We start from the raw sequence: 27711 nt of genomic DNA, 5'->3' as shown, positions 1-27711 counted from the left end.
CAGCTGGACAGGGTGCTGGGCCATCTTGTCTAGATGCTGCTTTTGCTGTGCTTTTGCCAAGAAAGGTTGGACCAGATGATCCTTGAGGTCCCTTCCAACCCGATATTCTATGAAACACAAGCCAGTTCATTAAATGAAATCTGAGGAAAACAAAGAGGTTGTTTGGAAGTATAGGTGTTTTAAACAATGGCCAACCTGGTATGACCTGCCTCTAGCTCTGGGCTGCAATGCTGTTTGTATGGGTGGTGTTGGTTTCTGATAAGCAGCAATAACTTTTGACACTATTATGTTCTTTCCAGCCTTTGCTGAAACATCAGAAAAATCTTCGAAAAGTTATGGAGTTGTAACAATTCGGATCTATCAAAGCTAACCAGGAAGGGTCTGTTTCTTTTTGTGAAGTGCAGGTGTGACTGAGTGTCCACTTCCAGACAATAGCTGTGTTCAGCAGTTGTTTACTTTTCCATTGCCTGTTTGCCCAAACTTAGACCAAACCCAGAGAAAAATCACGAAAAGCTTTTACTTTTTACGAGCTGTTAAATAGTGTGTAATGGATAACTGTCCTCATGTTATTATTGCATGCTCAGAACCTACTTATGATGCAAAATACTGAAGCTGTGTGTTTATGTGTCTGTCTTTTTAGTTCATGCAAAGAGGTTTGGATTCACAAACTAAAAAACAACTAGAAGAAGAAGAAAAGAAGATAATTAGTGAAGAACACTGGTATCTTGATTTACCAGATCTAAAGGAGAAAGAGTAAGCTTGTAGCTTTTTGTACTTTTTATAATCATTGGATTGTTGTGGCGTGGGAATAGAATATACATATTTTTTCCTATAAGAGAACTATTATTAATATGAAATTAACAGAAGCAAAAATAGAGACAGACTGGCATTACAGCTTTTTTATAATTTATTTTCAGGGACATTCTCAAGGTTGCCTAGTGCAGTTTGACCTACTTTCATTTCTTGTGTGTGTTGTTTTCTTTCACTCACAGTTTCTTCTAGGTGCATGTAATTAGTTTCTTTCAGGCAGGGACCAATTCATTCACTGTTGCTTTTTCCTTTCATTTGAAAAAAAATAAGTTTGAATCTTTGTGGTAGTAACTTTGTGTTCAGCTCAGGTCACATGGCTAGGTCCATTCAGGACAATTCTGTCTTCTTGAGTCCAGCACACTTCAAATCCTGTTTTTGAAATAGTAGAGATAATGGCAAAAATAAAGGCAGGCTTAGCTAATAAGGAAAAAATTTTTTCCTGCTGTTTAGAAAGATACTTTAAATAGCAAGAGAACTACTTTTAAAATTACTTGATTTTTGTCCTTTCGAAAGAGGTCAAAAATACCTTTGAGGGAGAAAATACATAATTTTTTAAAAGCTGGGATCCAGGGAATTAACTGTAGTTGAATAAGATAATTGATAAACTATTTTCCATTACTGTTGGTGGATATGACAAAAAGGTATTTAAGCTTCAGTTGCAGCAAGGAGGGTTCAAGCTGGACATTAGGAGAATTTTTCTGACAATGAGGCTTTTGAAGCACTGGAATAGACTGCCTAAGGAGACACTGGATTCTTCATCACTGGAAGTCTTTGAGGACAGGTTAGATGGGCCTCTGCTGTTCATGGTACAGGTTTAACTGGTCCTACCTTGAGGTAGGAGAATGAACTTGATCTCTTCAGCCTAACTTCTTGTGATCATAGGAGTTTGTTTTACGTGGGAGATGAAGAGGATGAGGGAAGAGGTGCATATGTGTGTGAGGAAAAGAAGGATGGAACAATTCACGGAAATACTTTTATCTAATGCATGCATTATGAACACCTCAGGGTCATGTTTCTTTTCTCGCTCCATGCTCATTAAATGAGGAAAAAAGGAGGAAGAAAAGGGAAATCTTCCTCTGCTGAACAGAGAATTACAGGGTGTTTTATGTCCTGACAGACTCAACTAATACCAGGTCTAACATCACAATGCAAAATTAATTAGAAGCTTTTGCTGGTATAGTAATGCCACCTGGAGAGTGATATTTATGTGGTATTTTTATTCTGGCAAAAGCATTGATGTAGGTGGAATCATACCAGCAAAGAGTGCTTTTTGTCAGGAGAGTTAATTTTGCTTGTGGAACTGTCACAGCTTTACTGGCAAAAAGTATTCCTTAGTACTCCAAGCTCCTTGTGTTGAAAGATTTATCAGAGCAATTAAGCTTCAGAAAGTAGTTGATGGTTTAAAATACACTGTGGTTTTGTTTACTTGTATGGGGGGGGAGACAGCAAATGCTTTTTGCATTTGTTTAATTTGATTATTTTAAAGTGCATCATTTGAGAAATACTGGATTTGTGGTTTCGTGCAGGAGCTTTATAATAGAAGAGAGGAGCTTTATGCCATGTGAGGATCTACTGTATGGCAGAATGTCCTTCAAAGGATTCAATCCAGAAGTTGAGGTACTGTTTAAATGTTCTGTTTTGAAGTGGTTTTGGAATAGGATTGAAGCACTTGGGAATGGGGATTTGAGTGTTCACACTGCATGCTGTTTGGCCTTCGCAGCCCTTTCCATAAATCCTCTCATGTACAGGAAATCTCTGATTTAAACTAAAATGTTGATCAGTGCAGCATCTGGTAAATAGAAGCTTTTTATCTCCTTGTGTTGATGGTCAGTAATTACATGACTCCTGCAGATTTTCCCTCCCTGAAGTGAGGAAACTGTCTCACATGCTGCTCATGAAAATAATAGCTGACTTTTCATCCTGCCATTTAATTTAGAGTCCAGTCCTACAAACATTCAACCCTATTTGTTCAACACTTACTTGTGTAAGTAAGGGCTTAAAGTTCCAAAGTAAAAATTTTGGGCAAAAGAGTCTTCAATTCCTTTCTGACATGAGTCATGCTGATAGACCTACACTGAGATAAAAATAAAAACGTTAGCACTGAACTGAAGCGGGAGGATGAAGGTGTAAAGGCTGAGGTATGCAAAAGGCTATGCAAGGTGATTTACTAGGGGATTCTTTTAGTTATTTTGAACTTGCTCTCACTATACCTTGGCATCTTATTGCTCCATGGTTTTTACTAGTAGTTTATTGTAAGTCGTTACAGATGTTTTTCCTTCTTAGCAAAGCCATTTTAAGGACTACATGCTAACATCACAATGAAAAATAAATTATGATCCAATTCTCTGGTCTCCTGAAGAAGTCTCACATGCCATTGAGGATGTTTGAATAGTACAATTCACTGAAAACCCTGTCTCTGTGTTGCATCTTTTCCCAAAGCCAAACTCCAAGCTCAGCTTAGCAACAGGCAGGCATGTTGCCTTTTTCTCATGAGTTTTTGTAACAGTATGCTCTAGCCTGACTGGAAACAGCAAATAATTATTAAATTTGATTCTTACCCTTTATGCACTCCTCCGACCAATGAATTTCAGCGTAGTTGCCATTGTGTCAGGGTTACGTGTTTAAGCTATTTCTGACTTCGTTTTCAGAAGTTAATGGTCCAAATGAACTCTAAGTGGAAGGAAGAAGAAATTGAAGTGGATGATAAAATGGAGGCTGATGTGTCAGATGAAGAAATGGCCAGAAGGTAAGTTAGATTTTATGACATAATCAATATTAGCTAGGAATGTGATATGTTACTGCATTATGTGTGAGAAAATAAACCCAAAAAGCAAACAAACAAAACAAACAAAAAAGACCCCAAATACAGTACTTTACAGAACTGATTTTCCAGGAATTCTAGTGTGTACTCAGTGGAATCTCTGTTACTTTTGGGGTTAAAATATCTTGCAGGAGTTTTCTGCCTTTTGATATCCAGGTTTTCCATACTAATTCCCTCCTTGTTCTAGGTTGCTAACAAACCCGAACTATCAGAATGAATAATAATGTAATATGAGATCATGTACTACTTGTGCTTCTTAAGTTTCTGGTGACAGGGTTTTTACACCACTTAAATTGTTGATTAGATTTATTATTTGCTCCATTGAAGTTTTCTCTGATTTTAGCAAACGCTGTATTTTTTTAATTATCTTTACAGATATGAAACATTAGTGGGAACAATAGGGAAGAAATTCTTGAGGAAAAGAGACCAGCGTGTACTCCAGGATGAAGATGAGGATGGGAATAGTAACACAAGACCTAGCAAAAAAGCTAAGAAAAAGTTCTTAAAACCTCAGGATTAATGTCAACTGCACAACTGGAGCTAATAGAAATGTTATCTACCAAATATAGTACCATGAACTGGAGATTGTTTGGAGTTTTTGCTATTCAATGTAAAGGATAGATTTGTAAATCTGAGTCTGTTTTCATTGAAATTTCTACCATCCACATGACAAGCATTTTTCAAAGTGGATGTGTATATAATGGATGTCATACATCCTTTCCTCTCTCAGCAGCTTTTAATATGTGGGGCACTAATCCCATCAGCCTTTTTAAATGTTGTGCATAACTAGATCAAGTGTCACATGCAATGAAGAGCAACATTATTTACAGTTTATGATAACATCTGAAAGTGTGTGGAGTAAAGACAAGGTTTGTCCAATCCAGTAAGGCAGTTCAGCTTTCACTGCTTCTTTTATTATGAAAATGGAAACCTTTGCTGTTTTCAAATTGAAAAAACAGTCAGCAGAAACCTATAAATATATGTATATTTAATTTTTTTTACTGTGTTAAAAATAAGATGGGAAATGAACAGAAAGATAAAATCCATTTTGTTGAATTTTATTTTTATAAAGCCTATTTAAAAACAGAGAGGTTTGTAGTAAAACTTTTTTTTTTTTTTTTTAGAGAGCAAGCCAAATATTGGGCAACGTTTACAGTTTGACACTTGAGCAGATTGTGAGTCTTAATTTCTGTCTTCCAAAAGAAGTTTGCTAATCTTGTCTCTTTTTCAGCAAAAAAAAAATCCAATCTTATAATTATCTAGGTCTTCTCATAAAAGCATAATAACGGCTTCAGAAACGTATTTGAAAACTGAATAAAAACTGATCTTTTGGTGGTTAATGATTGTGGTTTAGCTAATTTAATGTGGAAAAATGATGCTCAATACAGTCTGATGCAAGAAGTGATCCTGTTTTGTGCTGGCAACAGATGTCCCCAAATATTATTTGACTGCACTGACGTTGTTTAGCGTGCAATGAAGCTGTCGGAAGTTATGTTAGGACAGAAACATCATGCCCTCTAGCCACTCAGTGCTCTGGGCTTACTGAATAATGTCAGTGCAGTCTTGTCTAAAATCATAGCAGTTCTCTGTATCCTGGTTTTCAACAAGAAATACTTCTTTCTATTACTTCATTTCCCCAGCTAGATGTCAAAGTTACTCATCCTTAATGCTGACTCTCTGGAGAAAGACAAATTAGTTAAATCGAAACAAGTAGTGACCATTCTGTCATGGACACAAGAGGCTTTTTTTTTCTTTTTTTAACAACTCAGTGAAGCAAGACATGAAACTCAATTACATAAAGAAAGAGACTATGCGTCTGCTGTATTTTGCGTGTGATATATGAACTGTAATCCATATATCAAGAACCCCTCATTAGATATTCAAGATGGATCACACATGGAAAGAGAAATATACTTTTAACCTAGTAAGGGGACCTTATACAGGTGGAAAGTCTGTGATTCATGGCCTGAGATAGTTTTTCAGAGCTAATTAAATGCTACTGGTTCAATTACTTAAAACCTGATCATATATTATTGCTAGCTGAAAAGAAGTTAATGATGGCAAGACATTTTTCTTTCTGTAGAAGATGTGACCTGAGCTAAGAAATGATTTATTGTTCGTCATCACAAGAAAAACTCAGAATGTATCCCATTATTCTTTCTTGCTTATTAGTAGGAAAATGATTGCCCTCTATCTGAACACATTTCTTCAATGGAGAGAGAATTTCTGCACAGCTGTGCTGGATAGTTTAGGGGGTAAAATGTGTTCTAGTGAACCACCAGCAGCCAGATGTCACTGCCATTGCACGCCCTGAGAGACAGTGAATTGAAGAAGGTTCCAGTGGTGTCATGTAAAGGAGCTTTTGGGTGATTTCAGTAACTTAGTGGGTCAGATGAACTCTGTGTGAAGTCTTTCTTTGTCAAGGCTCTATGCAGAGAGCTCTCTTGCACTGCAGAGTTCAGTTCAGTCCAGTGGGGGGTAATTTTGTAGTTAAAGGGCATTCTGCTGTACGTTGGTCCTTAATTTCATGTCATTTCCTGATGGATAGCTGGAAATGCAAGTGGCATGCTGCGTGGGTAAAGGCATGAGTGAACTCTTAACAGCTTGCTAGAAAATCTATGATTTTGGAATTTGGGAGGGGGAAGGTTGGTTCTTCTGTTTCCTAAAAGTGCCCAACACCAACTGTGAAGAAATAGATGTTGGCTTATTGTCTTCAGATCTGGGTGCTCTGCTGTTCATGTTTAGCTAGTGGCTAGGTGAGCTATTGAAATGTTACTGTAAGACCAACTACTAATTTTTACCGCAATCTCTTACTCAGGGGGAATTTATAAAAGGCACCTTTAAAAGCACCATTCATAGTGCATTATTATGAGCAGCAAGACAAAACTAAAAATCAGTCCTACATGACTTTTTAAAGGCACTTTGAGTGCCCAAAGTTACAAGCAAGCATTTTATGATGGGATCTTCTGAAATACCTACCTATATTTCCAACTTTATAAATACATATGTATATATGTATTTTAAGTCTGGCTCTAGCTTCCTTGCCAGGAAGAAACAGTCTGCTGTATAAAATCTGTGCTTGAACTACTCTTGACAGATGTAAATGTAGCAGTGAAATACTCATAATGCAAACCTACATTAATTCAAGCTTTCTTGGCTCTGACACAGTCTCAAGTGCAGATCCATTTTCATGTGCAACTTCCTAAAGTGTAGAACTTTCCCATGTTTCTAAATGAAAAGCATTTCTTCTTTGAGAAGAAAAGCAAGTTGGGTAAGTAGTAAGCATTTTTGTTACAGAAGATGGCTACCTGCAAAATTTAATGGGTAAAGAGTTATCAGACACCAGAAGTGTTTGTGCCTGTTACACTGAGGTACTTAATGGAAGCCAACAAAGGGTGCGTTGTAGTTCGTGTTCTCTGAGAGCTCCCAGTGTTAAGTTTAAACAAGTCTTTTTGTCCTTCCCTTTGAAGTTTTGTCCTTCCCTTTGACAGTCTGACAGTGTTTATTTCTGTAATTACTGCTGATGTTGAAAACACGGAAGTATTGAACAACTTCATCTTTCTTGCTGATATTTCTCATTTTACTACTATTCTGCTTAGTTTTGAATCTTAAAATGCCCAGGACCAGAGTCCAACTGAAGTGAGCCATCCTGTATCCTCCCTTTAGTAATGCATGAGCTGATTAAACTTTGATTCTTTAGGGAGGGGGCAGGATGTCAGAGTATCATGGAGTTTGAACTGTATTTCTTCTGTTATGTGTCTTGTTTTCTAATAAGACACTCCATTATACAATTCTGCAGTCACGAATGGCTGTCGCCACCATTGGGCGTTGTGTGTGTGTGTGTAATGGGCAGCTGGGCTGGGATTCTGGGACTCAAGCCAGCATTCAGACTTAAAAATAAATTGTCTAGTCTTTTAATTGGAATACTATACTTTTAAATTGTATTTGGAATTGCACAAGTCCTGGGTGGGGGTTCTAAGGTGTTTGTTGTGCTTCAGTTCGACAACAGACAACAACTAAAACTGCACGATTGCTCAGGCTCTTGTTAAACCTTTCTCAGTGTTAATAAAGCATCGTGGTGGTGAAGGATGTCACCATCCTGTGTTTCCCTTCTGCATGTGAATGCAAGTTTCTCTGAGAGCTGATGCTTTGAGGACTTGGTTGTTTCTTTTCTTTTTAGTCTGGGAGAGCATCTACCTTCTACAATAATGCCTTGCTGATGGAACCCCAGCAAGTTTTGTTTGCTTTTACACCATTCTCATCTCAAACCTTTGAGACTTTCTGAGTCTGGCATTCACCCCTCAATAACCTGCTTGCTTCAGCTTTTGGGGAGCTTTAGTTAAACTGTGAAACTGTTCCTCAGCTAAGTGTGTTGACATTTCTTTGTGTGATCTGATGTTGCACAGTGAGGACCTGGTTATAATTGTCACACGGAGAGGAAAAATTGTGCTCAGAGAGTGGTTATCAACAGATGGAGTCAGGGAGAGGGTTGAAGCTTCAGTCATCAGCAGCCCTGTAGATTTTTAGTAAGAACTGAATAGTAGAAGGGGGTATCTGGGTTGAGTCCTGTTATTGCAGACACAGTTAAAAATGCGGATATGAGTCCCGTAGACTTCTGCCCAAGAAAGCCTTGCACACTGTAACCTGAGCAATTACCTGGGAGCAATAGCAGAAACATCTCTAGAGAAGCGTGGAGGCAAAATAACCAGTCTGTTAATGGCTGTCCTCAAGAGGCAGCAGCACCAGAAAACAACTGTAGTTCATTGCACAGAGAAATATGGTTTGGTGACCTGAGTGGATGTAGATGGGAATTTCTGTCAGCTAGAATGGAGGTGGTGAGTGTTTTGAAGCTCATTTGGGTCTCAGGAAACACCTCAGCTTGATCAATCATTTAGAAAGGGGTAAAAACCCTTAATGAGACCTCAGTATGAGAGGATAATATGAACATAAATTAGAGAACAAAGTCCTTAGTTCCATTATTTATAGAAAAATTGTGTTCCCTATTGCCTCCTGCTTGGCATTCAGTTCCTCGTGCAAGTATGTGGCACCCAGGCCATCAGCTGCCACCATGGCCGATCAGTAGGGAAGAGCCATGGAGCTGTTGACTGCTGAGCCCAGCGGAGGAGGTGACTACTGGAGTCTTTGGTGATTGTCTTCTTCCTCAGCCTACAAGTTCTTTTTCCAGGAACCAGTAGGAATTTACAATCTCCAATACTGTTGTCAAATTTGTTCAGTATTGGCCTGTTTGGTTCAAGAAGGTTGTGGTGGGGAGGGTTGGCCAGCAGATCAATAGCACGATTGAACAACTTTGCAAATGGTATGCGCAGGAGTCATGCAGCTGTGGGGGAAGGCTGTCTTTACAGCAACTCTTTACGTTTTTATTTTCCTTTATTTATTTTCAGATATACAGTTACAGCATTTGTGAGATTTATGATCAGATAATGTCCTTCAGCAAAAAGATAGACCATCAGTGGGAGGAATCAACATTTGACCATTATTTAGGATTGTGGAAAAAGGGTGTTTTTCAGTGTTACTGCTATATTTTTGATGCATTTGGGAAAGTTTCCCCTTTCTCAATGGTTTCCTTGGTTGGTCTCTTTGCAGAGAAGCATTTTAGGTGGATCAACAGTTTTTTTTTAAAAACAAGGAAATATGATTGTGAAATAATTCTAAAGAAATGGGTTCCTTTAGATTTGATTGGCTGCTTGATTTTTTTTTTTTTTTCACTTCGATACAGATGAATGAACTCACTTGTGACACTAAAGGTCCTGTGCTGTGTTACTCATTCAGGATAGCTGTATGGACTCCCATATTTGCTATACACAAAGAAGGCAGAATGAAGGGTATAGTGGGGTTGGCTTTATTGTTCTGCCTTTGTTACACAAATAACTTGCAATGCTAAGTAGAGAAAATTTCCACCCCTTTTCGGGGCAGAAGTAAATCTAAGCCAGTTGTGATGTTTAAGCACCATTCACCCTTTATAGGATGATTACTTATCAGAAGCAAAGCTTGTAGGTATCTCCTTAGAGCCCATCAGCCACAATAATGCTGCAATAGATACAGTCTTCATCACAGGAAAAATACGTATATACCAAAAATTACCTTGGGCAGTTCACTGTGGTAATGGCAAAAGGGATGGAGAATTTCATTTTGTACTATGTTTTGTCTAAGGATGATGGTGAAAGAATTATGCCTCCTAATGCTCCTTTCAAAGATGACAGCGTTACACTTGCATTAAAGGGAGAGAAGTGAGATGAGCTGCGAGTGGTTAGATCTTGTGAAAAATGAAGTTTTAAATGTGTACTTCATTGTCTAAATGCTCACAGATTACTTTTCTCCCCATAATAACTATAGAAAATGTGTTGGCAGCATATCACAATTAATAATCCATACTCCTCTTTATGAGCTATAGGCACTGCAGAATTCCCCAGACATATTTATTACCCAGGTTTATAACCAAATTCAAGTCAGATCCTACATTGTGCCAAAAATTGAGCTGCAGTCATCTCACAGCAAATAATTCTATCTGCTTGACAGAAGAGTCTTAAATTCCTGATTTTTCCTGGAGTGAAATTAATCTGGTATTAATGTATTTTTCCTTCAATTGCCTGCAAAAGAATCTGTAATATTACAGTAGTGATTGTGCAGACAGTGGAAGGTATTGTACATATGTAGCATTATTGTAGGTTTTTCTGGTAATCTAAATTGTGTAAAATCCTTTTATGTTAATTGGGACAAGTTTTCTATCTAGGGTTATGTTGAATTTCTCTTTGAGTGTTTTTTCCACCTCTTCATCTTCAAGAGTTACGAATTCCACTAGATCCATATTTTCCTTGTAGTTGTATGTGGTCTCAGTGAGCGTCCACCCAATCAGCGCTCGAAAGCCATCGGTGGTCTGGAGGGTGCAGATGGACTTCTTTGTAAAGAGGGAATCTGGAGACGTCTGAAGGTACGTGCACTGGAAACGGAAATCTTCCACTGTCCGTGGCTCAAGGCTGAACTCACTCTTTCTTCTCCAGAAGATCAGAATTAGAGAAATTTTGATTGGGGATGTATTGTTTCCGTCTCATTTTCTCAAGGTACCAGGTGTCATTTTTTTCTGTGAAGCGAAAGACACCAGGAGCCTGGGGCTGGTCTTTCCCTGACACAAGCTCCATCGGTTGCCACATCTGGTAGGATACACCAAAGCCTCCATCAACAATATAGGCTTTGCCATCAATAATGACCTTCACAAGGAGATGGGTCATGATGGTGGCATAGGCATTTTGATGTGTATTGAACACATAGGCTCCCAGAAAGCTGGCGTCGTACCCCAGGCATTTCAGGACCCAACCCAACAGCTGGTTGTTTTCCATGCACCAGCCACCCCGCTTCTTCCGCACAATTTTGTTATAAACGTGCTCCAACTCCAAAGTAATTTTCTCCCCGCAGTGGATGCTGAGGTTTTCAAAGGGAACAGCACGGATGTGGTGCTGGAATATATCAGTTAACGTTTCCAAATCTTGTTTTTCAAGGGAACCTTTATAGCCAGTTCTCGCAAAATAATCTTCGAGGTTCATGTCTCCTGTAAAGGAAGGAAATGCATTTTGGTTTTGTTTCTTTACATCAATGATTTATGATGCTGTGAAAAACTGCCCAGGCTAATGCCAGCAGAGATGCTTTAATCTCCTAAACCTCATCAGAGCAGTTTTTAAAGGTAACAGGTATTCATATCAAATGGTTCCCTGAGCAAAGAAAAACAGTGAACGTGGGTTTGCTTTTTATCTTGGAGTCATCCCTGTGGCAAACAGCTGATGCGGTTTCAGCTTGATACGCGGTGGCCACGAAACGGGGATTTGCTGTATTTGCATTGGAACAGCGGGGTTAAGAAGACACGTTAAAGAGTGTTCAGGAGGGTTCATTAAAACCTTTCTAAATCCACTGTTCAGTGAAAGGAGTGTCGATGGGGGAAGCAGGGCCGCCTGCCAGTTGGCAGGAGGAGAATTTGAGCCAGGATTCCCATGTTCTTTTCTCGAGTCTGTCACTGATCTCTGTGACGGTACGTGAATTGCTCATTCGGTACACGTCGCTCTTTCACCGCTTACAAAAAGTGAAAATGATACTCCCTGCACATTTTGTAAAGTGTCAAGTTTTATTCAGATAATTATAACTGAAAAAAACCTCTGACCTTTGCAAGAGTCGCAGACCATTGAGTCTCTTGTCTGCTCTGAGTGTTACACAAACTCATTTTGGTGTTGCAATAATGAATCTGAGTGGAGGCGAGTGACCTAAAAGACAAAGAGCACATCTCTATTCCCTGCTGTGCCCTGCGTCTTGCAGGGTGGCCTCAACATGGACAGGAGCTGCTTTACATCTCCCTAGTCCTGGTCTTTCTCAAAACTCACTTTATTCCTTCCAGAGGAGGCACAACTAAAAAATTACCAAAGCCTCAACCAGTGCATCCCTGGTCTGTCCTGCCACCAGCAGTGCCCACCTCCTGCCCTGCTTTGGTAGGGCTCCTCAAGAACAAGATTACTGGATAAGGAACTACTCGACATATTGTCTGCCTTTTAATGTGGAAAGTCACTCACAGTGATCTGGCTTTCACAGTGGCCCATCACAGTCTGTTGGACACAGTTACGAGCTGGATGCTCTGTAGATATCTGATAGATACTGTTTGGAAAATATTCTGTAGATCGTCTGTTTGGGTATGGAGCTGGGCACAAAATGTTTTGAAGGCTTGAACCTTTGCAAAGAAAGCACTCAGCGTTTCAGCAGTCTGGAATTACTGCAAATATTGAGCTGCTTGACAACCCACAAAGCTACTTGGAAATCTTTTGTGCATACACTAAGCTGAGATTTAGACACGTAATATTAGTGACTCAGGAAGACTATTGTATTCAGATAAATTCAGCGGTGAACCGTTGAATGTTTACTGCAAACTAGAATTTCTCAAGATGATTTTCAGTGACAGATTCGTGATGTGCATAGGCACGGTAGAGAAACAGCTGTCCACAGTGAATGGAGAGCCCCATCAAAATCCGCTTGTTATCTTCTACAGAAAGGAATTTAGCTCCCAGTGATATTTAAGTGGATTGTTGGGGGATATTCTCTATGTAGTATTTGTTAAGTAGAACATGAGACTTTTCTTTTGATTTGCACTTTTTTCTTTTGATTTGCAGAATCCGGGTCTATCCGATCCTGCCCGCTCAAGTAGTGAATGCTAAATAGATAACAACAGCATAAAGCTGGTTCTCGAGTTTGTGTTATTTGTAATTTCTCTCTCCAGCTCCATAATATGATTGACCAGCATTAGATCTTGACTGCAGGAGATGAAAGCTACAGTTCTTTTGAATTGTGAGTACATCAGATGAAAAGCTAGATACTGAAAAGGTAGTCCCACAAAAGTGGCTACGACTTATGCAGAGAAAAACAGCAGAAGAAGAACTTTACAGAACTATTCTTAAATGTGCAAATTAAGGTGTTCATGCAAAAATACTCCTTAACAGGACTGTACACACTATCAGCAATTCCACTGTTACAATACATTATCTGTCTTACTTTTACTCCAATACATCAGCATATGGACTTTCTAAGGTATGCAAACCCCAGTTTGTAATTTCATTTTTTTTAAGTGGTTTTTAAAGGACTGTAATTTTATTCCCCTAAAGCGGAATCCATTGATTAGTAGATTGCTTTTTTTTTTGCTTCCTTTGCCTTTGCAATATTTTAAAATAAAGTTAAAAATCTAAAAGAGTAACTTCCAACAAGAGGTTGTCGTTCTAAATTTGTATCTATCATTGTATCTAAACAAAGGCATCTCTCTCATAGTTAAGAGAATCTCCTCCTGAGGAGCAGAAAGACAGAAGAATTGAAATTGCAGCATCATTGTTTTGCCCTCTTTAAAAGCCCATGTTTAGCAGGTGATATTTTAGCTCTGTATCTTTTATATAACATTTTTCCTGAAGACAATACTTTTTATGTTATTCCCCATATTTATGACCTTTACTGTCATAAATAAACCAAGTTTGTTGTTTGGGATTTTGGAAGATTTAAAGAAAATAAACTTACCCCTTGAAATAGCCTTATTTATTGATTGATGTATTCAGCTTCTGGGTTGTTTATTACTGGAGCAGCAGTCAGTAAAGCCAGGAGTAGATACAAATTGTGAGGGTCGTCTTCCTCTTTAAGCTCTGCTGGCCCTCACTTCTGAATCTTAAATACAGAGAAGGGGCAGAGTCCACCCAAAATGAGTGCACATTTTTGGACTTCAATGATCCGTGAGCAAATTAAACTTTGTTTCTTCTCTATTAGTAGATGTTTATGTTTTCCCCTGGTTAAGACCAGACTGAACTTGTTTTCTGTGTAAAATAATTACAGTAGACAGTTGCAAATGGTTCCGTAATTCTTTTTTTTTTTTTTAAATAAATTATTGTTATTTTGCAAGCCAGCACTTTGCAGTGGAGGATAGTCATCTGCTTCCTTATGGGTGTACTGAATTGCCAAGGTGTTGCAGGCTGCATTTTCCCAGGCTCCATGGAGGTACAAAGTGACCCTTCCTTGTTCACAAAGGAACTTCTTCAATCTGTTCAAAGCTTCCATTGCAGCAGGTAGTTATTTTGGAGCTGCCACACCTAACAAATACTGTGACAAATATTGATTTGCACAAAGTAATGCATTTCTTCTTTAAAACTTGGCCATCTGCATCTTCAAAGTGTTGCAGGGCTCTCCTTGTCAAGCGTGTCTCCTCTTCATTTGACAGAGGTGGAAAGTTGGGGGGTTTCTTGGGACGGCAAAGAGCACATTAGAGTGCATCTGGGTTTTAAACTTCTGAGTTTTAGGCACGTGAGGTTCCCTGTGAGTCTGTGTGGTTGACTAATACAAGCATGAAAGTCATTTCCTTGGCTGAGGACTGATGCTCTGCTGTAGCCCTCTTTCATGACACATTCTGTACAGTACCTACCACAGGTATCATCAAGGTAGAAGGCTTTTGTGTTCCATATTTCGTGCTGTGAAACCACACCAGTGGCATGTCCTAGCTTCCCAGTGCTTGATTTCACATCTGCAGTATTATTTATGGTAGCTTTTGTGCAAAATATTGTTTATCATAAATAAATACCTGTAATACTGTCATGCCTGCTTGACATCATGGGAAAAGTTTAGATTATAGTCTGCAAAGGTTGATCTAACTTTATGTCCATTTTTGATACAACAAGCCTGATTTTTAAGAACTGTTGAATTGTCTCAGCTTCTATTGATTTTGTTTCTATTTCAAAGACATAGAAAAATCAGACTCAGAAAAATTGGACACTCAAAATTAGAGAGGTTTTGGGGTTTTTTAAGTGCCCTTGCTTAAATAGCTCACTTTAGGTCAATTTCTGGTAAGGGAACAGGACTCGCGCCTTTCAATGTATTTCATCATAAGCTAATCAGCACCTAATAGTGGCTTGTTTTGAGAAAGTCTTAACCTTTCCTTTTTTTTATGAAGTCTTTGAAAGCCAAATTCAGCTCAATTTTCCATTTCAGACTGTTAAAGGAAGTGAATCATTTGTAAAACTCTGCTGAGAAAAAGGTTGGAAATAATACCAAAAAAGGTTAGAGGTCTTTTGTGAAAAATGGTAGCACAGCTTCTCCTTCTGTATCATTTTGGTCTCCTTTGCCACAAAATATTAGAAATAAAATGAGATCCAGAAAGGTGGAACAAAATGTTATGAAGTCAAAAAGCAATTTCCATATGAGCAAATTAGAGGTAGTAAGATGTCTCCTTTTCTAAGGAAGGAGAAGCTTAAGAAAAAATATGCAATCAGTATATGCAGTTAATTAGCAATGCACTTGAATTTACCAAGCTTTGTGTTCATATGACTAGTTCAACTTTAAAATCAGATTAATGTTACTAATGCTAATTTTAGAACTTATTATATTGGATATTTAAAGATTAATCTAGCACAGCATTAGAATTAGATCATGTCCACTAAATTAGGTGGCAAGCCACGAACATTTACGGGTATGAGTTTGTTCTCCAGCACTATATTGAATTTCTCTTTCAGTGTCTTCTCAACCTCTTCATCTGTAAGAGTTGTGGCCTGCATCAGGTCCATGTCATCCATGTAGTTATACTTCGTCTCAGAGAAGGTCCATCCAACTAAGGCATAAAGCCCTTCAGAGGTCTGGAGGCTGCAGATTGACTTCTTCCGAAGTATGGTATCTGGAGAGACTTGTAGGTATGAGTTTAGCTCCTGAAAATCCTTTATACTTCGTGGCTCGAGAGTGAATGTATATATTTTTCTAATATTCCCCAGTTCTGGAGTATCAGTGAAAGGGACACTTTGCTCGGGAATATAATGCTTCCTTTTGACTTTCTCAAAGTACCAGGTACCGTTGTCTTCTGTGAAGCGGAAGATGCCGGGGGTCTGAGGTTGATCCTTCCCAGAAATCAACATCAATGGCTGCCATGCCTGGTAGGCACCACCAAAACCGGCATCTACTATGTAGGAAATTCCCTTGATCGCCACCTTCAGTAAGATATGGTTTATCTCAGCACTGTACCCCTTCTCTGCTGGTTCATAACTGTTTCCTCCAAGAATACAGACGTCATACCCTAACTCTTGCAAGGCCCAAAAGAGAAGGTGGTTGCTTTCCAGGCACCATCCACCACGTTTCTTTCTCACAATCTTATTGTAAACAGATTGTAAATCCAGTTCGATGGTCTCCCCACAATGCATGCTGAGATTTTCAAAAGGAATTGCCTGGATGTGATGCTGGAAGATGGCTGTTAAGTTTTGCAAGTCTGCATCCTTATGGGACTTGTTGTAAGAAATTCTTGCAAAATACTCTTGAATGTTCATTTTGCCTGTGTGAGCAAAAAAAATACCAGTTACTGTTGTGCAGGTCTCAAGGGGTTTACAGGTTAGCCAGCCTGCAAATGTAGCCTAGGCCGTTTTATTGAGGATTTGAAAGAAACCTGTGCCCTCGATAGGAGATGAATGCAAGCTAGACCTGCCTGTATTATCTGTATTTCTTAAAAAAAGAGATGAGGATAGGAGCAGGTGACAATAATGCTTTCTCTCTCAGACATTGCCTTCAAGCCAGGTGGATGTCTTTCCTATGGGAAGACATGGCACGTGGCACAACAGAATCTCTGGCCCTGGATGAGACTCCCACGTGACAAAAATTTTATAAACTGACAAACAAAAGGTTTGCAGAAAGGTACTAGATCATACCAGCATAAAAGTCACAATGATTTCTTACTGTTTCTTTTACTGTAACAGGTAAGCAATTCTTTATTCATCCCACAGGTAATTTAACTGGAAGGTTTTACATTCAAGGCTTCCACTAACCAGGATTAACATCTCAGTGTGTCACCATTTTAGACAGGCTTCCACGTGAAGCAGATTGTTGTTTTCTTAATCTCTTTCGTTTCCCTGTGGAGTTCAGACAGAGCTTTGACCCTGACTGTTGAAAGGAAGGAACTGTTAATTTTTCTAGCCTAAGGGTCAGAGGAATTGATAATTACTAAGAATACATTCATCAGCTTTTGGTTTCTTTTACTATCTTTTACCAACCAAAGGCCTTAGTTTCAGCTCAAATTATTGGATATATTTTGTGTCTTCATGTCTCTGATCCTCTTTCCTTTTGTTAGCAGAAAAAGACTGTCATTGGTACTGGTTGCATGGCCAAGATGCAAAAGGTTTCCTGTAACCCTTCTAATCCACTGACTTACCTGGTACCTGCAAGGATTTCTTTCACCTTTAATTTAGATTTAATTTGGCTTTTTTCCTCAAAATGATATTTGTTTTCCAGAACGATTCACAATCTGTTAAGGATTGTATTAATTTCCCAAAGGTCTGAGGATTTCTTGCTCCTTTAAATCTGTTGTACATTCCCTGGGAGAATTTTCCAGAAATCGTTTGATATAGATGAGATGGGAGAGATTACCTTCCAGCTTTGGTCCAACCTCCACCTAGGAGCCACCAGCAGTTTGACCCGATGTCTGTGCCAGTGCTCAAGTGAGTGCTGGGAGCTTTTGAAAATTCTGCCTCAGATATGTAAGTGGAAATACCCCCAGCAGGTAAACACATGAAATGACTTAATCTTTAGACTTTAGACCCAATTTTGATGCCAGCATCACAGCTCACTTGATGTAGTTGTATTGCTCCTGATCTGCACTGGTACCAGGATTCAAACTGGATGATGCAAAAACACAGGAAAATGTAATAAAATAGAGGACTATCCAAATAAGGGAATAAGAAATAAACATTTTCACTTCAAAAGGACCCAAAGAGGCTACATGAAAAAACAATAATCTGTCTTTGATACTGCATTTTACAGGTTTTTTTCCATCCCTTTTTTAGGACAAAAGGGCACTCATCTCTGGCAGCATCTCCTTGGAAACGCTTGTTGTGGAAAGCCATTCCCTCCTCAACAGACAGCGCACAGGTACACTGCCAAGATCATCCTGTGGTCCTCTGCCTCATTTTTCTGTCTATTCCCACTTTTAGCCATTCTGCATGGCCAGATAGAAACATCTTCACCCTGTGATGGTGTCGAGCTGAACCTCTGTGACTAGGAGGGGCCCAAGCGAGTCTATTAGCCTGGTGGGTCTGATACATTTGAAATTTGCTTTCCAGTAAAAACCAATCAGTCTCTGCTCTGGGCCAGCAGCAGAAGATCTAGTGCCCTCTCTATAACCAGTTTCCTGGGTCTGGGTCCCCCATTGCCCTGGTGTATAAGCAGCCCCCCTCTTCCAGCCATGAGTAACCTTCCCATCAAGGGCCTCCTTCTCAGCAGCCAGGAGGTGTTCACAATGAGGCTTTGGGAAAACGTAGTTTGGGAAATTCGCACCCCGTGCCTCAGTTTCCCCAACTGGCCCTTCTCTGGCCTCATCAATTTAGTCTCTATAGTAGAGACAGCATCCTGGTGGCTGACAAAACAGGCTCTGATCTCAATGAACACTGAAAGAGGCTGAAGTATGGTAAAGCTGCAGTACGAGATCGCTGGCGTCAGGGAGCACAGACACGGAGCAGTCACGTAAACCTGCGTTTCCTCTCTTGCCTTCCCAGTGGCAACTTTTCATCTCAGCACAACCATTCCCACCACGCTAGCGATGGGGCTGCAGCAGCGAGCAAGCCCTCGCCCCAGGGACAGTTTGCATTCCAAAATTCCAGGTTGCTAAATATCTTAAAGTCCCAGTTCAGCTCTCAGCCTTGTTTCCTGTCGCTCCTGCGGCAGCTGAGCTTCATTCAGCGTTCGTGCAGCTTGGAGGGTAGCGAGATTCAGACGTTAGTTCTGCCTGTCTGCAAGCGTCCCTGGGGATCACCATGTCCTCTTAGAACTAGGCTGAATATTAGAAACACTTCTTTGCTAAAATTCATGAGAGGCTTCCAAGGTTGGATCCTCTTGCACATGTCTACACCATGTGTTTGATTTTAAGCTACACTGCAAGTCAGTAGCTGGGTGTTTCCTACACTCTAGGTCAGCATAAAAGGGTTAGTTTAAGTCTCGAGCCCTTGATCTTTGTACTTGGACAACGTCCATGTGATGCAACACATGCTGTCGGTCCTGGGGTTGCTGTAATTTATATTTTGCTAACGTGCCTCCAGTGCTAAGCACATGGTATGCAGACCCACAGAGGTGGGCTTTTCCAAAGAGCCTGACCCGCAGCTGCAGGATGAATTTAAAGATCAGATACTCGGCGCTTACCTCCCAGCCCGCGAGCTCAGGCTTTCCACCCTGGTTTGCTCCGAAGTTCCCAGGAAGAGTTGTACTGGGAAGTGCTGCTCTTAAAGGTCCAGGCTGCCTTTACTGCCTGGCAGGGACAGCGCTATCCTCCGGCAGAGCCTGGAAAGAGGGGAGAGAGTTTCTTCTTTTATAATAATTTATATTCTGATGGTTTTACTGTTTTATTTGTATTCATATATGCACAGAAAGAAAACCCTGTCATGCAATTCCTTGTATTAGGTGCTGTACAATGAGCTTGAAAACGATCCAGTCCCCAAATTGCTTATAATACTGAGTAGATTTTAACTTCCCACGTTACAGATTGAGAACTGAAGCCCCTCCAGGAATGCAGAGGAGAAACACAGCATGGACATTGCAAGTAACTTTTCTAGGTGGTTATAACCCCGTCTTCTCTCTCCCCAGATGCTTCAGTCCCTGGGGCACCTGGGTGGTGGCACCCATGCTGAAGCAGCAAAGCAATAGTGCAAATTTTGGTACAGATTTGACATTGCTGACACTCATGTGGCCTGGATCCCTGTAGGAAGCAACTTAAGATAGCGAGCTACTGATCCAAGCCAAGAAGTCACTGATTTATTGGCAGGGGATGGCAACAGTTGAATTAATCACACCTCACCGAGCTATTCTTCGTGGCTGATACCAGACCCCCAAAGCAGCAAGGTCAGACTTGCCAAGTCATTTAGCTGTCTGAATCCTCTGGGGTTCAAAGAGAAGCCCAGTCCTTCGGCAGCAGGATGCTGCTCCTGGAGAGCGCTGCGCTCCCAGATCCTGCTGAGCCTTTAAGGATTTGCTTCCCAAGTTACTGATAAGGAAAAAGCACACCCGTGCCATCTGAGATGAAGAGCCTCTTTTTTTTTTTTTTTCTTTTTTTTTTTCCCCTTCCAACAGAGAGCTTCATTCAATTGCTCAGCAATCAAATCTGTGTGCTGAGCAGGACGGGCAGAAGCGCTGAGCTGTGCTATGAAGTGGACAGCAGCCAGAGCAGCGGACGGGGCACATACTTGAGGAGATGAGTCAGCTGAAAGGAAAGTGGCTTTTCCTATTACTGTTTGTCCTTCACATGCTGAATCTCTGGGTCAATGGACATAACACCCTACTCCTTCCCCTGAGCCTATGAAATGGCCCAAAGCACGAGAAACACCCAGGCACAGGGAGAGGAATGGGCACAGCCTTTTCTAGGTGTTTCCCATGTCTGTTCCCACAAACAATGGAGCTTGTTGGTCTATTCAACCAAGTCACAAGTGATAGAACAAGCGGAAATGGCCTCAAGTTGCACCAAGGGCAGCTGAGATTGGATCTGCGGAAGAATTTATTTCCTGAAAGGGATCTCAGGAATTGGAAGAGGTTGCCCAGGGCAGTGGTGGAGTCTCCATCCCTGGAGGGATTGAAGAGTCATGTAGACATAGTGCTGAGGGACATGGGTTAGTTGGGGACTTGTCAGTGTTGGGTTAATGATTGGACTTGATGATCTTAAAGGTCTTTTTCAGTCTAGGCAATTCTGTGATTCTTGGCTCTGCCAAGGACCTTCTCCTGCCTCACATCTTTGCAAGACCTGGCTGGGCTTTTACCTCCATCCCAGGCTGTGTCAAGGATAAACCCACTGAGTTTAGCTCCTCTAGCTCTTCCACTAACACAGGGAACAAAGAAGGACAAACGATCCAGATCCTGGGACAGTTTATTCTGACCATCTGTGTTGCAAACTGCTGGTCCTCACTCTAATCACCTCCCTTTCTGCAATCCACTACAGGATACATTTCATTTCACTATAGGCTAGAGGAGCCTCATGTGCTCTAAGGGATTATTGCTCACCTGCAGCCAAGCACGTACGGATGTGTTTGACTCTGGGAAGATGGGGATTTGGGGAACTCACTGTGTCTCTATGAACTACATTGTGAATGTGCAGAATAGCTTTTATGAACTATAAATTGATAGTCATAGAAAGCAGCATATGTTGCATAACAAATAAAAAAGGGTCAGTGAGTTGTGTTTTTAAAAGCCTTAGCTGCAAAATATTAGCACACACAAATAATCAAGACAACCACAGTAATTAATGAAATTTTTGGCTGTGGGGTTACATGTTGTAATTTGGGGGGAAAAAAAAAACCCAGCTGAATACTACTTCACAAGTCCTGATTTTTTTATTTAATTGTAATTCACTTATATAATTTACTTAATTATAAGTGCAAAGTTGTAATGCTTCCATGATTAGTACATAAAGGAACATCAGGTATCATCTCAAAGGGCAAAGTGATTACATTTGAGTAATTTCTCATACTAAAAATCTTAGCCTTCAGGTAGCTGATTAAGATTCATTGTTTTTCCTTATATCAATATAATTAGTATCACTGCAAACACATCCTCAGTAGAACAGATATGTCTCAGAAAAATAATTCTGCACATGTGTTTGAGTTCAGCCATGACAATTAATGTGCAGTAACACTTGGAGTCCAAGTCTTGCAAGAGGAGTGTGTGTTCCCAGCCGACCACTGCTGCGAGGGAGCAAACAAAATGGATGGGAGATGCTTTCAGTTCAAAGAAAAACTGTTGTTTGGTTATGTCACTGAGAGAACGGGAGTTGTGTAAAGTCTGAAACAAGACAGAATTGTTCACTGATATTTCTCATTATCAGTTTCAGGCCATAAGGAGCCAGTCTGTATTTGCACAGCACGGCGCAGGCGTGGGACTGCCTGACTGCCGCGGGAGAGGGTGTTGTGAGTGCCAGAGCACAAGGGACAGGCTGATGGCTTACTGTTTGCTTATAGCAACCTTGGCACTGGAGATCTTTGTTTTTCTGGTTATTAAATTCCAGAAATAATATGGTATTCATTTAAGAGGTGGGTATGATTTTCTGCAGGTGGCAGCTCGAAGTAATAAAGAGACATACAACTCCACTGCTCTGCCCTGCTACTCTGGATGTATTTGAAAAAAAGCTTTTAAGAGATGAAAGGAGTAGGGAATGGGCAGAGTCTGCTTCCAGCTAAGCACAAACAGAGAGGGAGTGATTTCATTGAGCTAGGAAGAAATTATTTGTACCCAAACCAAAAAGAGATGCAGGAGCAGTTGTGAAAATCAATTTCTTTTCCAGATTCATGCTAATATGTTCTGCGTTACACTGATGTATATGGAAAGAGAAAGCTTAACCTTTAGATGCTTGTCAGAAATAGGGGGAAGGATTGCATGTAATGCCACTGGATTGAATTATAATTCAGGCAGTGAGTTAAAACAGAGACAACTGGCTTGTATTGATGGGTACAAATTTCTTGTCTAGTGTTATATTGAATTTCTCTTTCAGTGTTTTCTCCATTTCTTCATCTGCAAGGATTCTGATTTCCACCAGATCCATATTATCCTTATAATTGTACTTCATCTCTGTGAGTTTCCACCCCACCAGAGCCCGGACGCCGTCGGCAGTCTGCAGGCTGCAGAGAGACTTTGTCACAAACAGCGAGTCCGGTGCTGTCTGCAGGTTGGTGTTGCTGGCTCTGAACTCTTCAATGTCTCGTGGCTGAAGGGTAAAGAGATAAATCCGCCGGCAAACTTCTTTTTCCACATTAGGGGAAGTGGAAATGCTTTGGTTGGGAACCCACTTCCTTTTCACCTTCTCAAGGTACCAGACCCCATTCTCCTCCAGGAAGCGAAAGATCCCAGGAGTCTGCAGCTGGTCTGTCCCCGGAACCAGCTCCATGGGCTGCCACATTTGGTAGGCCATCCCAAACCCACCATCCACAATGTAGGATTTGTCATCAAGCACCACTTTTAGCAGCAGATGATCGATTTCATCTGAATACGCATCATACTCCGGGAAATAAACTTTTGCTCCTAGAAGGGTGACGTTGTAGCTGAGGGTTTTCAGGACCCAAGATAAAAGGTGGTTGTTTTCCATGCACCAGCCCCCACGTTTCTTCCTCACTATCTTGTTGTATGTTGCTTCCAGATCCAGCTCAATGCTTTCCCCACAGTGCATGCTGAGGTTTTCAAAAGGGACAGCTCGGATGTGGTGCTGAAATATATCCGTCAAGGTAGCCAGGTCTGGCTTATTGTAGGAGCCCCCGTAAGAAATTCTGGCAAAATACTCCTTGATGTCCATGCTGTCTCTAAGAGAAGGGTGGGGAAAAAAAGTATTAATAGGTTGTGTCAGAAGTGACGGAAGGATCTTCCCCATCCCTTATAATGGGGTGATCATCAGTATGGGCAGCCTGCTCAGAAGAGGAGCAGGATTTGACTAATGGCCCTCTCAAGGTTAGCTGAGTGTGAGTATTAGCACCAGGGGAAGCCAATGGGACACTGTTGATGAGCACAAATGTTATTTTTAATTGTTTCTTTTACAGCTGTGATGAGAGGCTCCAGCTGTGCTAAGCACATTTCAGCAGAGAGTTCCTGCCCAGCAAAGCGACAAATCTCCGTAGGAAGGAACAAAAACAGTAGCAGCACTGTTTCCCTGCTAGAAATTATAGGAACTGAGACTCTCCAGATCTGAACTGCTTTATTCGTGGTTTGACTCAGCGAAGCAGAAGCAGAAAACAAACCCTCCCACTCTTGCAGAGCAATCCAGAGCCTCCTCTGCAACCATATCAGAAATAAATCTGCCTCACCGCAGTATTTCCTTCGTTATTTAGGCAGGAAGAACTGGTCTTACCTACTCCTGCTCTCCATGCTGTTGGTAGCAGACATGACCTGGAGCACAGAAGGGGTTTTTTTAGGGCAGAAAAGGCTGTGGGAGATTTTTTGCTGCATCTGCTGTGATCCACTTCTCCACAGCAAGACTTAGCACCCTCGCTCTGCTAATCACAGCCCTACGCCAGCAGCAGGAGGAAACCAAGCTTTGGGCCAAAACTACAACTTTTCAGGGGCCTCACATTTTCTGACTGAATTTTTGGGATGTATTTGCTCCTTCAGCTCCTAGTCTCCCCAGGGCAGGTGGCTGCCCATGGGTGAAGGACCAGGCATCGCCCTCCCATCCCAGCCACAGCAGAAGGGCTCAGCAGGAGGCTGTATTTCACAAGCACAGGGATGGAAAGCAGCTCGAGTTCTCCCAGCCCTTGATGGTGAGGAAACAAGAAAGGGATTTTGATGTAACCAAATAGTTTTGTTATTTCTCCCCAGGCATTGCTAAATTTCGGACATCTCTGAGTACAGAGCAGTGTTGTTCAGATTATTGACCCGAGAGGTCCCAAAATGTTCTCAAGACCAAAAATGGCACAGACCAAATTGCATGGGAATTTTGGAAAGATACTTCCAGTATATAAACAAAGCAAGGAAAATGAAAAATTGTCATTTGGTGGTGTGATATCCTGGCAGAAATAGAAGATATCCCCATTTGGCTTCTCACATTTCCTAACCTTCAGGATAGAAACCTTATAGAAATCTGTAACTATTGCCTCATGGCCACCACCATGTTTCCGACATCCAACAAGCAGGTCTGAATGATCCCACATCAAGTTAAGAGCATCAGGTTATTATTTGGGGGATTCTCTTTGTTCAGCTTTTGGCTCATTCTCAAGCTTTTCTCCAAAGCCCCAGAACTACAAGTTCTTGAAAACTTGGCAGAAACTTAGCTCTCACTGTGTGAACTTTAAACCAGCATCACCAGCAATGAGCTGTTTTTCCCTTTCTTTTCCTTCTCTTTTGCTTTCTTTCAGTCACTGTACTGTACGTACTGTAACTTTTATTTAAGGTAAAACATTGGTGTGGGGTTTTTCTGTCTGTCTGTCCATCTCTTGCGGGTGTTTATAAGGTCTTTTCAACAGTGGTATCTGAAATAAGTCAGATGGCACGAATGCCCAATCTGCTTGAGGCTGATAAGTGAGTAAATAACCCAGCGTATGTATTACGCTGAGCAGCTGAGCATTCTCACCATTTTCTGCTGTGTTTTGTCTTCAAACAGATTTAACTTCCTGGTTAGGGAGTGCTCAGCTACCAAGATTCAAAGTTTAAAAAAAGTCTTACCTGGAAAATCAGTTCAGGCACCAGTGTCTCTTCAGGGTTTTTGAGGGGCTGGTTTTAGGCTAAAGCAAGTGGCGTGGCTGGCTGTCCTATATCTAGTGCAGACAGGGCTTGGGGACTGTTCTCCAGCTCCTCTTCAGGGGAATGTCTTTTCCCTCAACTTGCTTTCACCCGCCTCTGTCAGATTGCAAAAGCTGAAAAAAAAAAAGAAGAGAAAAAAAAACCAACCCAGAAGGGTGGAGCACCAGAGCTGTAGTGAGCAGAAAACCAACAGCACTGACTCAACACACATGCAAAACCTGGTGATTAGAGCAGAGGCTGCCTCATATTTTCACTAATTTCTTGCTTTCTGCAGGGTCTCGCTTGGGTTTTGATGAAAAGGACATTGTTTTGTTTTGGTAGCTGGCTGAATGCACTCAGGAAATAGATATGGTTTTTTTCCCCAGGTATTAGTTACTAGTTGTTTGGAAACATGGGGAAGAAATCTTGCATGCATTCAATGTGAGAAGGTTTTTGCACTGTTTCTGAACAGCAGCAAGATTTCAGCGCAGTAATTTGCACCTGCAACCCCCTTGCCCCAACCAGCACACACAAGACCTTCGGTGCTGCCTTTGTTTAATTTGAGCTCATGATTTACGGGTGGTATTTTTATCACAGTAAATTTCCTAGGATGTAAGAAAGCACTGGGACAGCCGTGTGTCTTCTTCAGTCTTTGCCCACAAGAAGCACCTGAGGATGTCACGGTGGTGATGATGCTATTGGCAAAATGGTGACTATGGAGTGCTAACATATAGAGAGCTCCATCCCTTTGTTGTCTTTCATACTGCTTTTGTATCTACAAATTTTGGTTACATTTTGCCAAGTGTTATTAATTCTCTCAGAGATATATCTGGGTTCCTTCCTGTTAGATCCCCCACAGTAGTTCCAGTCCTTCACATTTTGCATCAACAGCAATTTTCATTCAAACATTGATTTATTGGGATAATTAGCAGAGATAATAAATCAGACCAAACAGAGATGGCTGTGGTAACCCAATACGTAGCTCCACTCCCATATCAAAATTTGGCTTTTTATCATTCCATCAGTGGCTGATGTTTGACCCTGCAGTGAGAACTGATGCCCAAACCAAGAGGTGCTGAAGGGAACGGATTACTTGCCCTCGGTGGGCTCCTCTGGGCAGATCCAATATGGGAGAGAGAAGGAGAAAGTTCATATTCCTGGGTGGATCTTGCTGTACGTGGAATAATCCCTTCTCTTCCCACAGGCTAAGAGCTCCTCATTTTGACAAAAAGAAGCCAAAAGCCGAGCAGGCAGACCCGCAGTCCTGGTGGGAACCATACAGAAAAGAAGCCCGTGGACCCATTGCTGTGTGATGCACGAGCAGACATGGCTGTGCTCCTTGCCCAGAGTCCTTTGGGACCACAGATGGTGCCAAAGTGGACACTTGTTATGCTCACTCAGGCAAATGTGTGAAGTGTTTGGGGATCTGTCCAGCTAACTTTGAGGTCTCGTTAAGACACAAGTATTTTCTAACCAAGTAGGAGCAAAGCCATTTTTCCTGGTACTCTGATACTCAGCTTTTCTCAACTTCTGTCCCTATAATGTAGCTCTGATATTGAGGTTCCTGGGTCTTTCAAATTCTCATCCTAACTCTCTATCCCATGCCATCATTCCTGCACCACTCTCCTTTTCCTCCCCATCCTGCACACTTTGCTCCTCAAGCCATTAAAACCATGAGCTCTCATTCTTCCCAGGAGTGCCCAATGCCATCATACGGCAAAGCTCAGTCGATGAGTGCTAAAGGTAAGAAAAGTTTGATCTTGACCAATTTCTGTTTGCATTTCAGCTCTGTGCCAGATCATTAGGGCTAACTTCAAGGCTCGGCAGGGCAATAAAATGCAATCACAGCTGCTGGGTAATGTGGCCATGACGTGCCCGCACCCATCCCCAAAAGCAGCAAAGGGCAAAGTCCAGCTCGGTCCCACTGGGTTACGGTGACCGCAGGGTGAAGGTGCAAAGGGCAATGTCCTTGGAAAGGTTGTTCCTGTCCATGTGGACACTGTTACGCAGTTTCCCAACCTTGGCAGGGGCTGAAGCTGGTTGAGCTTTATCCAGAAGATCCTCAATGAAATTGCACTTGCTTTTATTTATTTAAAATTTAAACTACCAACAAGATTTAATTTATTACTGAAATCCTTCTCTCATCCTAACTATCCTGAGAGGCTACATCAATTATCCCTCCCTCCCCACTTTAACATATTATATGTTGCAATATTTGCTTGGGGGAAATAAAAGCATAGAGAGTGCCCTGTTTGGGGTAATAGGCAAGCATCTGCTGACTGTTAAACAGCTCTGATCTATAATGACCTTTGTGCTGGGCTGTATAACAAAGCAAGGTATATTATATTATATTATATTATATT

General features: G+C 41.2%; 4 protein-coding genes across 4 annotated transcripts; 1 reads left to right on the top strand and 3 right to left on the bottom strand.

The window, feature by feature from the left end:
* The first annotated feature begins 643 nt into the window (after positions 1-643).
* MPHOSPH6 (M-phase phosphoprotein 6) lies at positions 644-4516 on the top strand. The gene is made up of 4 exons (XM_010166604.1): positions 644-753; positions 2337-2427; positions 3459-3556; positions 4007-4516. The coding sequence occupies exons 1-4, from the start codon at positions 644-646 to the stop codon at positions 4149-4151; spliced, it is 444 nt and encodes a 147-aa protein (XP_010164906.1). The 3' UTR covers positions 4152-4516.
* Positions 4517-10331: 5815 nt separating this feature from the next.
* On the bottom strand, positions 10332-11190 carry LOC104517457 (arylamine N-acetyltransferase, pineal gland isozyme NAT-10-like). The gene is given in 2 exon segments (XM_010166603.1): positions 10332-10635; positions 10637-11190. Coding segments are annotated over 2 exon segments (858 nt in total).
* A 4377-nt stretch (positions 11191-15567) lies between these two features.
* LOC104518346 (arylamine N-acetyltransferase, liver isozyme) lies at positions 15568-16455 on the bottom strand. The gene has a single exon (XM_010166602.1). It carries the CDS (start codon positions 16453-16455, stop codon positions 15568-15570), a length of 888 nt encoding a protein of 295 aa, XP_010164904.1.
* A 6107-nt stretch (positions 16456-22562) lies between these two features.
* On the bottom strand, positions 22563-25678 carry LOC104520000 (arylamine N-acetyltransferase, pineal gland isozyme NAT-3). The gene is made up of 3 exons (XM_010166601.1): positions 25642-25678; positions 24029-24056; positions 22563-23433 (listed from the first exon to the last, which is right to left on the bottom strand). The coding sequence occupies exon 3, from the start codon at positions 23430-23432 to the stop codon at positions 22563-22565; it is 870 nt and encodes a 289-aa protein (XP_010164903.1). The 5' UTR covers position 23433; positions 24029-24056; positions 25642-25678.
* Positions 25679-27711: the final 2033 nt, after the last annotated feature.

The sequence above is a fragment of the Antrostomus carolinensis genome, unplaced genomic scaffold (genome assembly GCF_000700745.2).
Source record: "Antrostomus carolinensis isolate BGI_N321 unplaced genomic scaffold, ASM70074v2 scaffold51334, whole genome shotgun sequence".
Classification (NCBI taxonomy): domain Eukaryota; kingdom Metazoa; phylum Chordata; class Aves; order Caprimulgiformes; family Caprimulgidae; genus Antrostomus; species Antrostomus carolinensis.
This window is presented reverse-complemented; position numbering and strand designations above follow the sequence as displayed.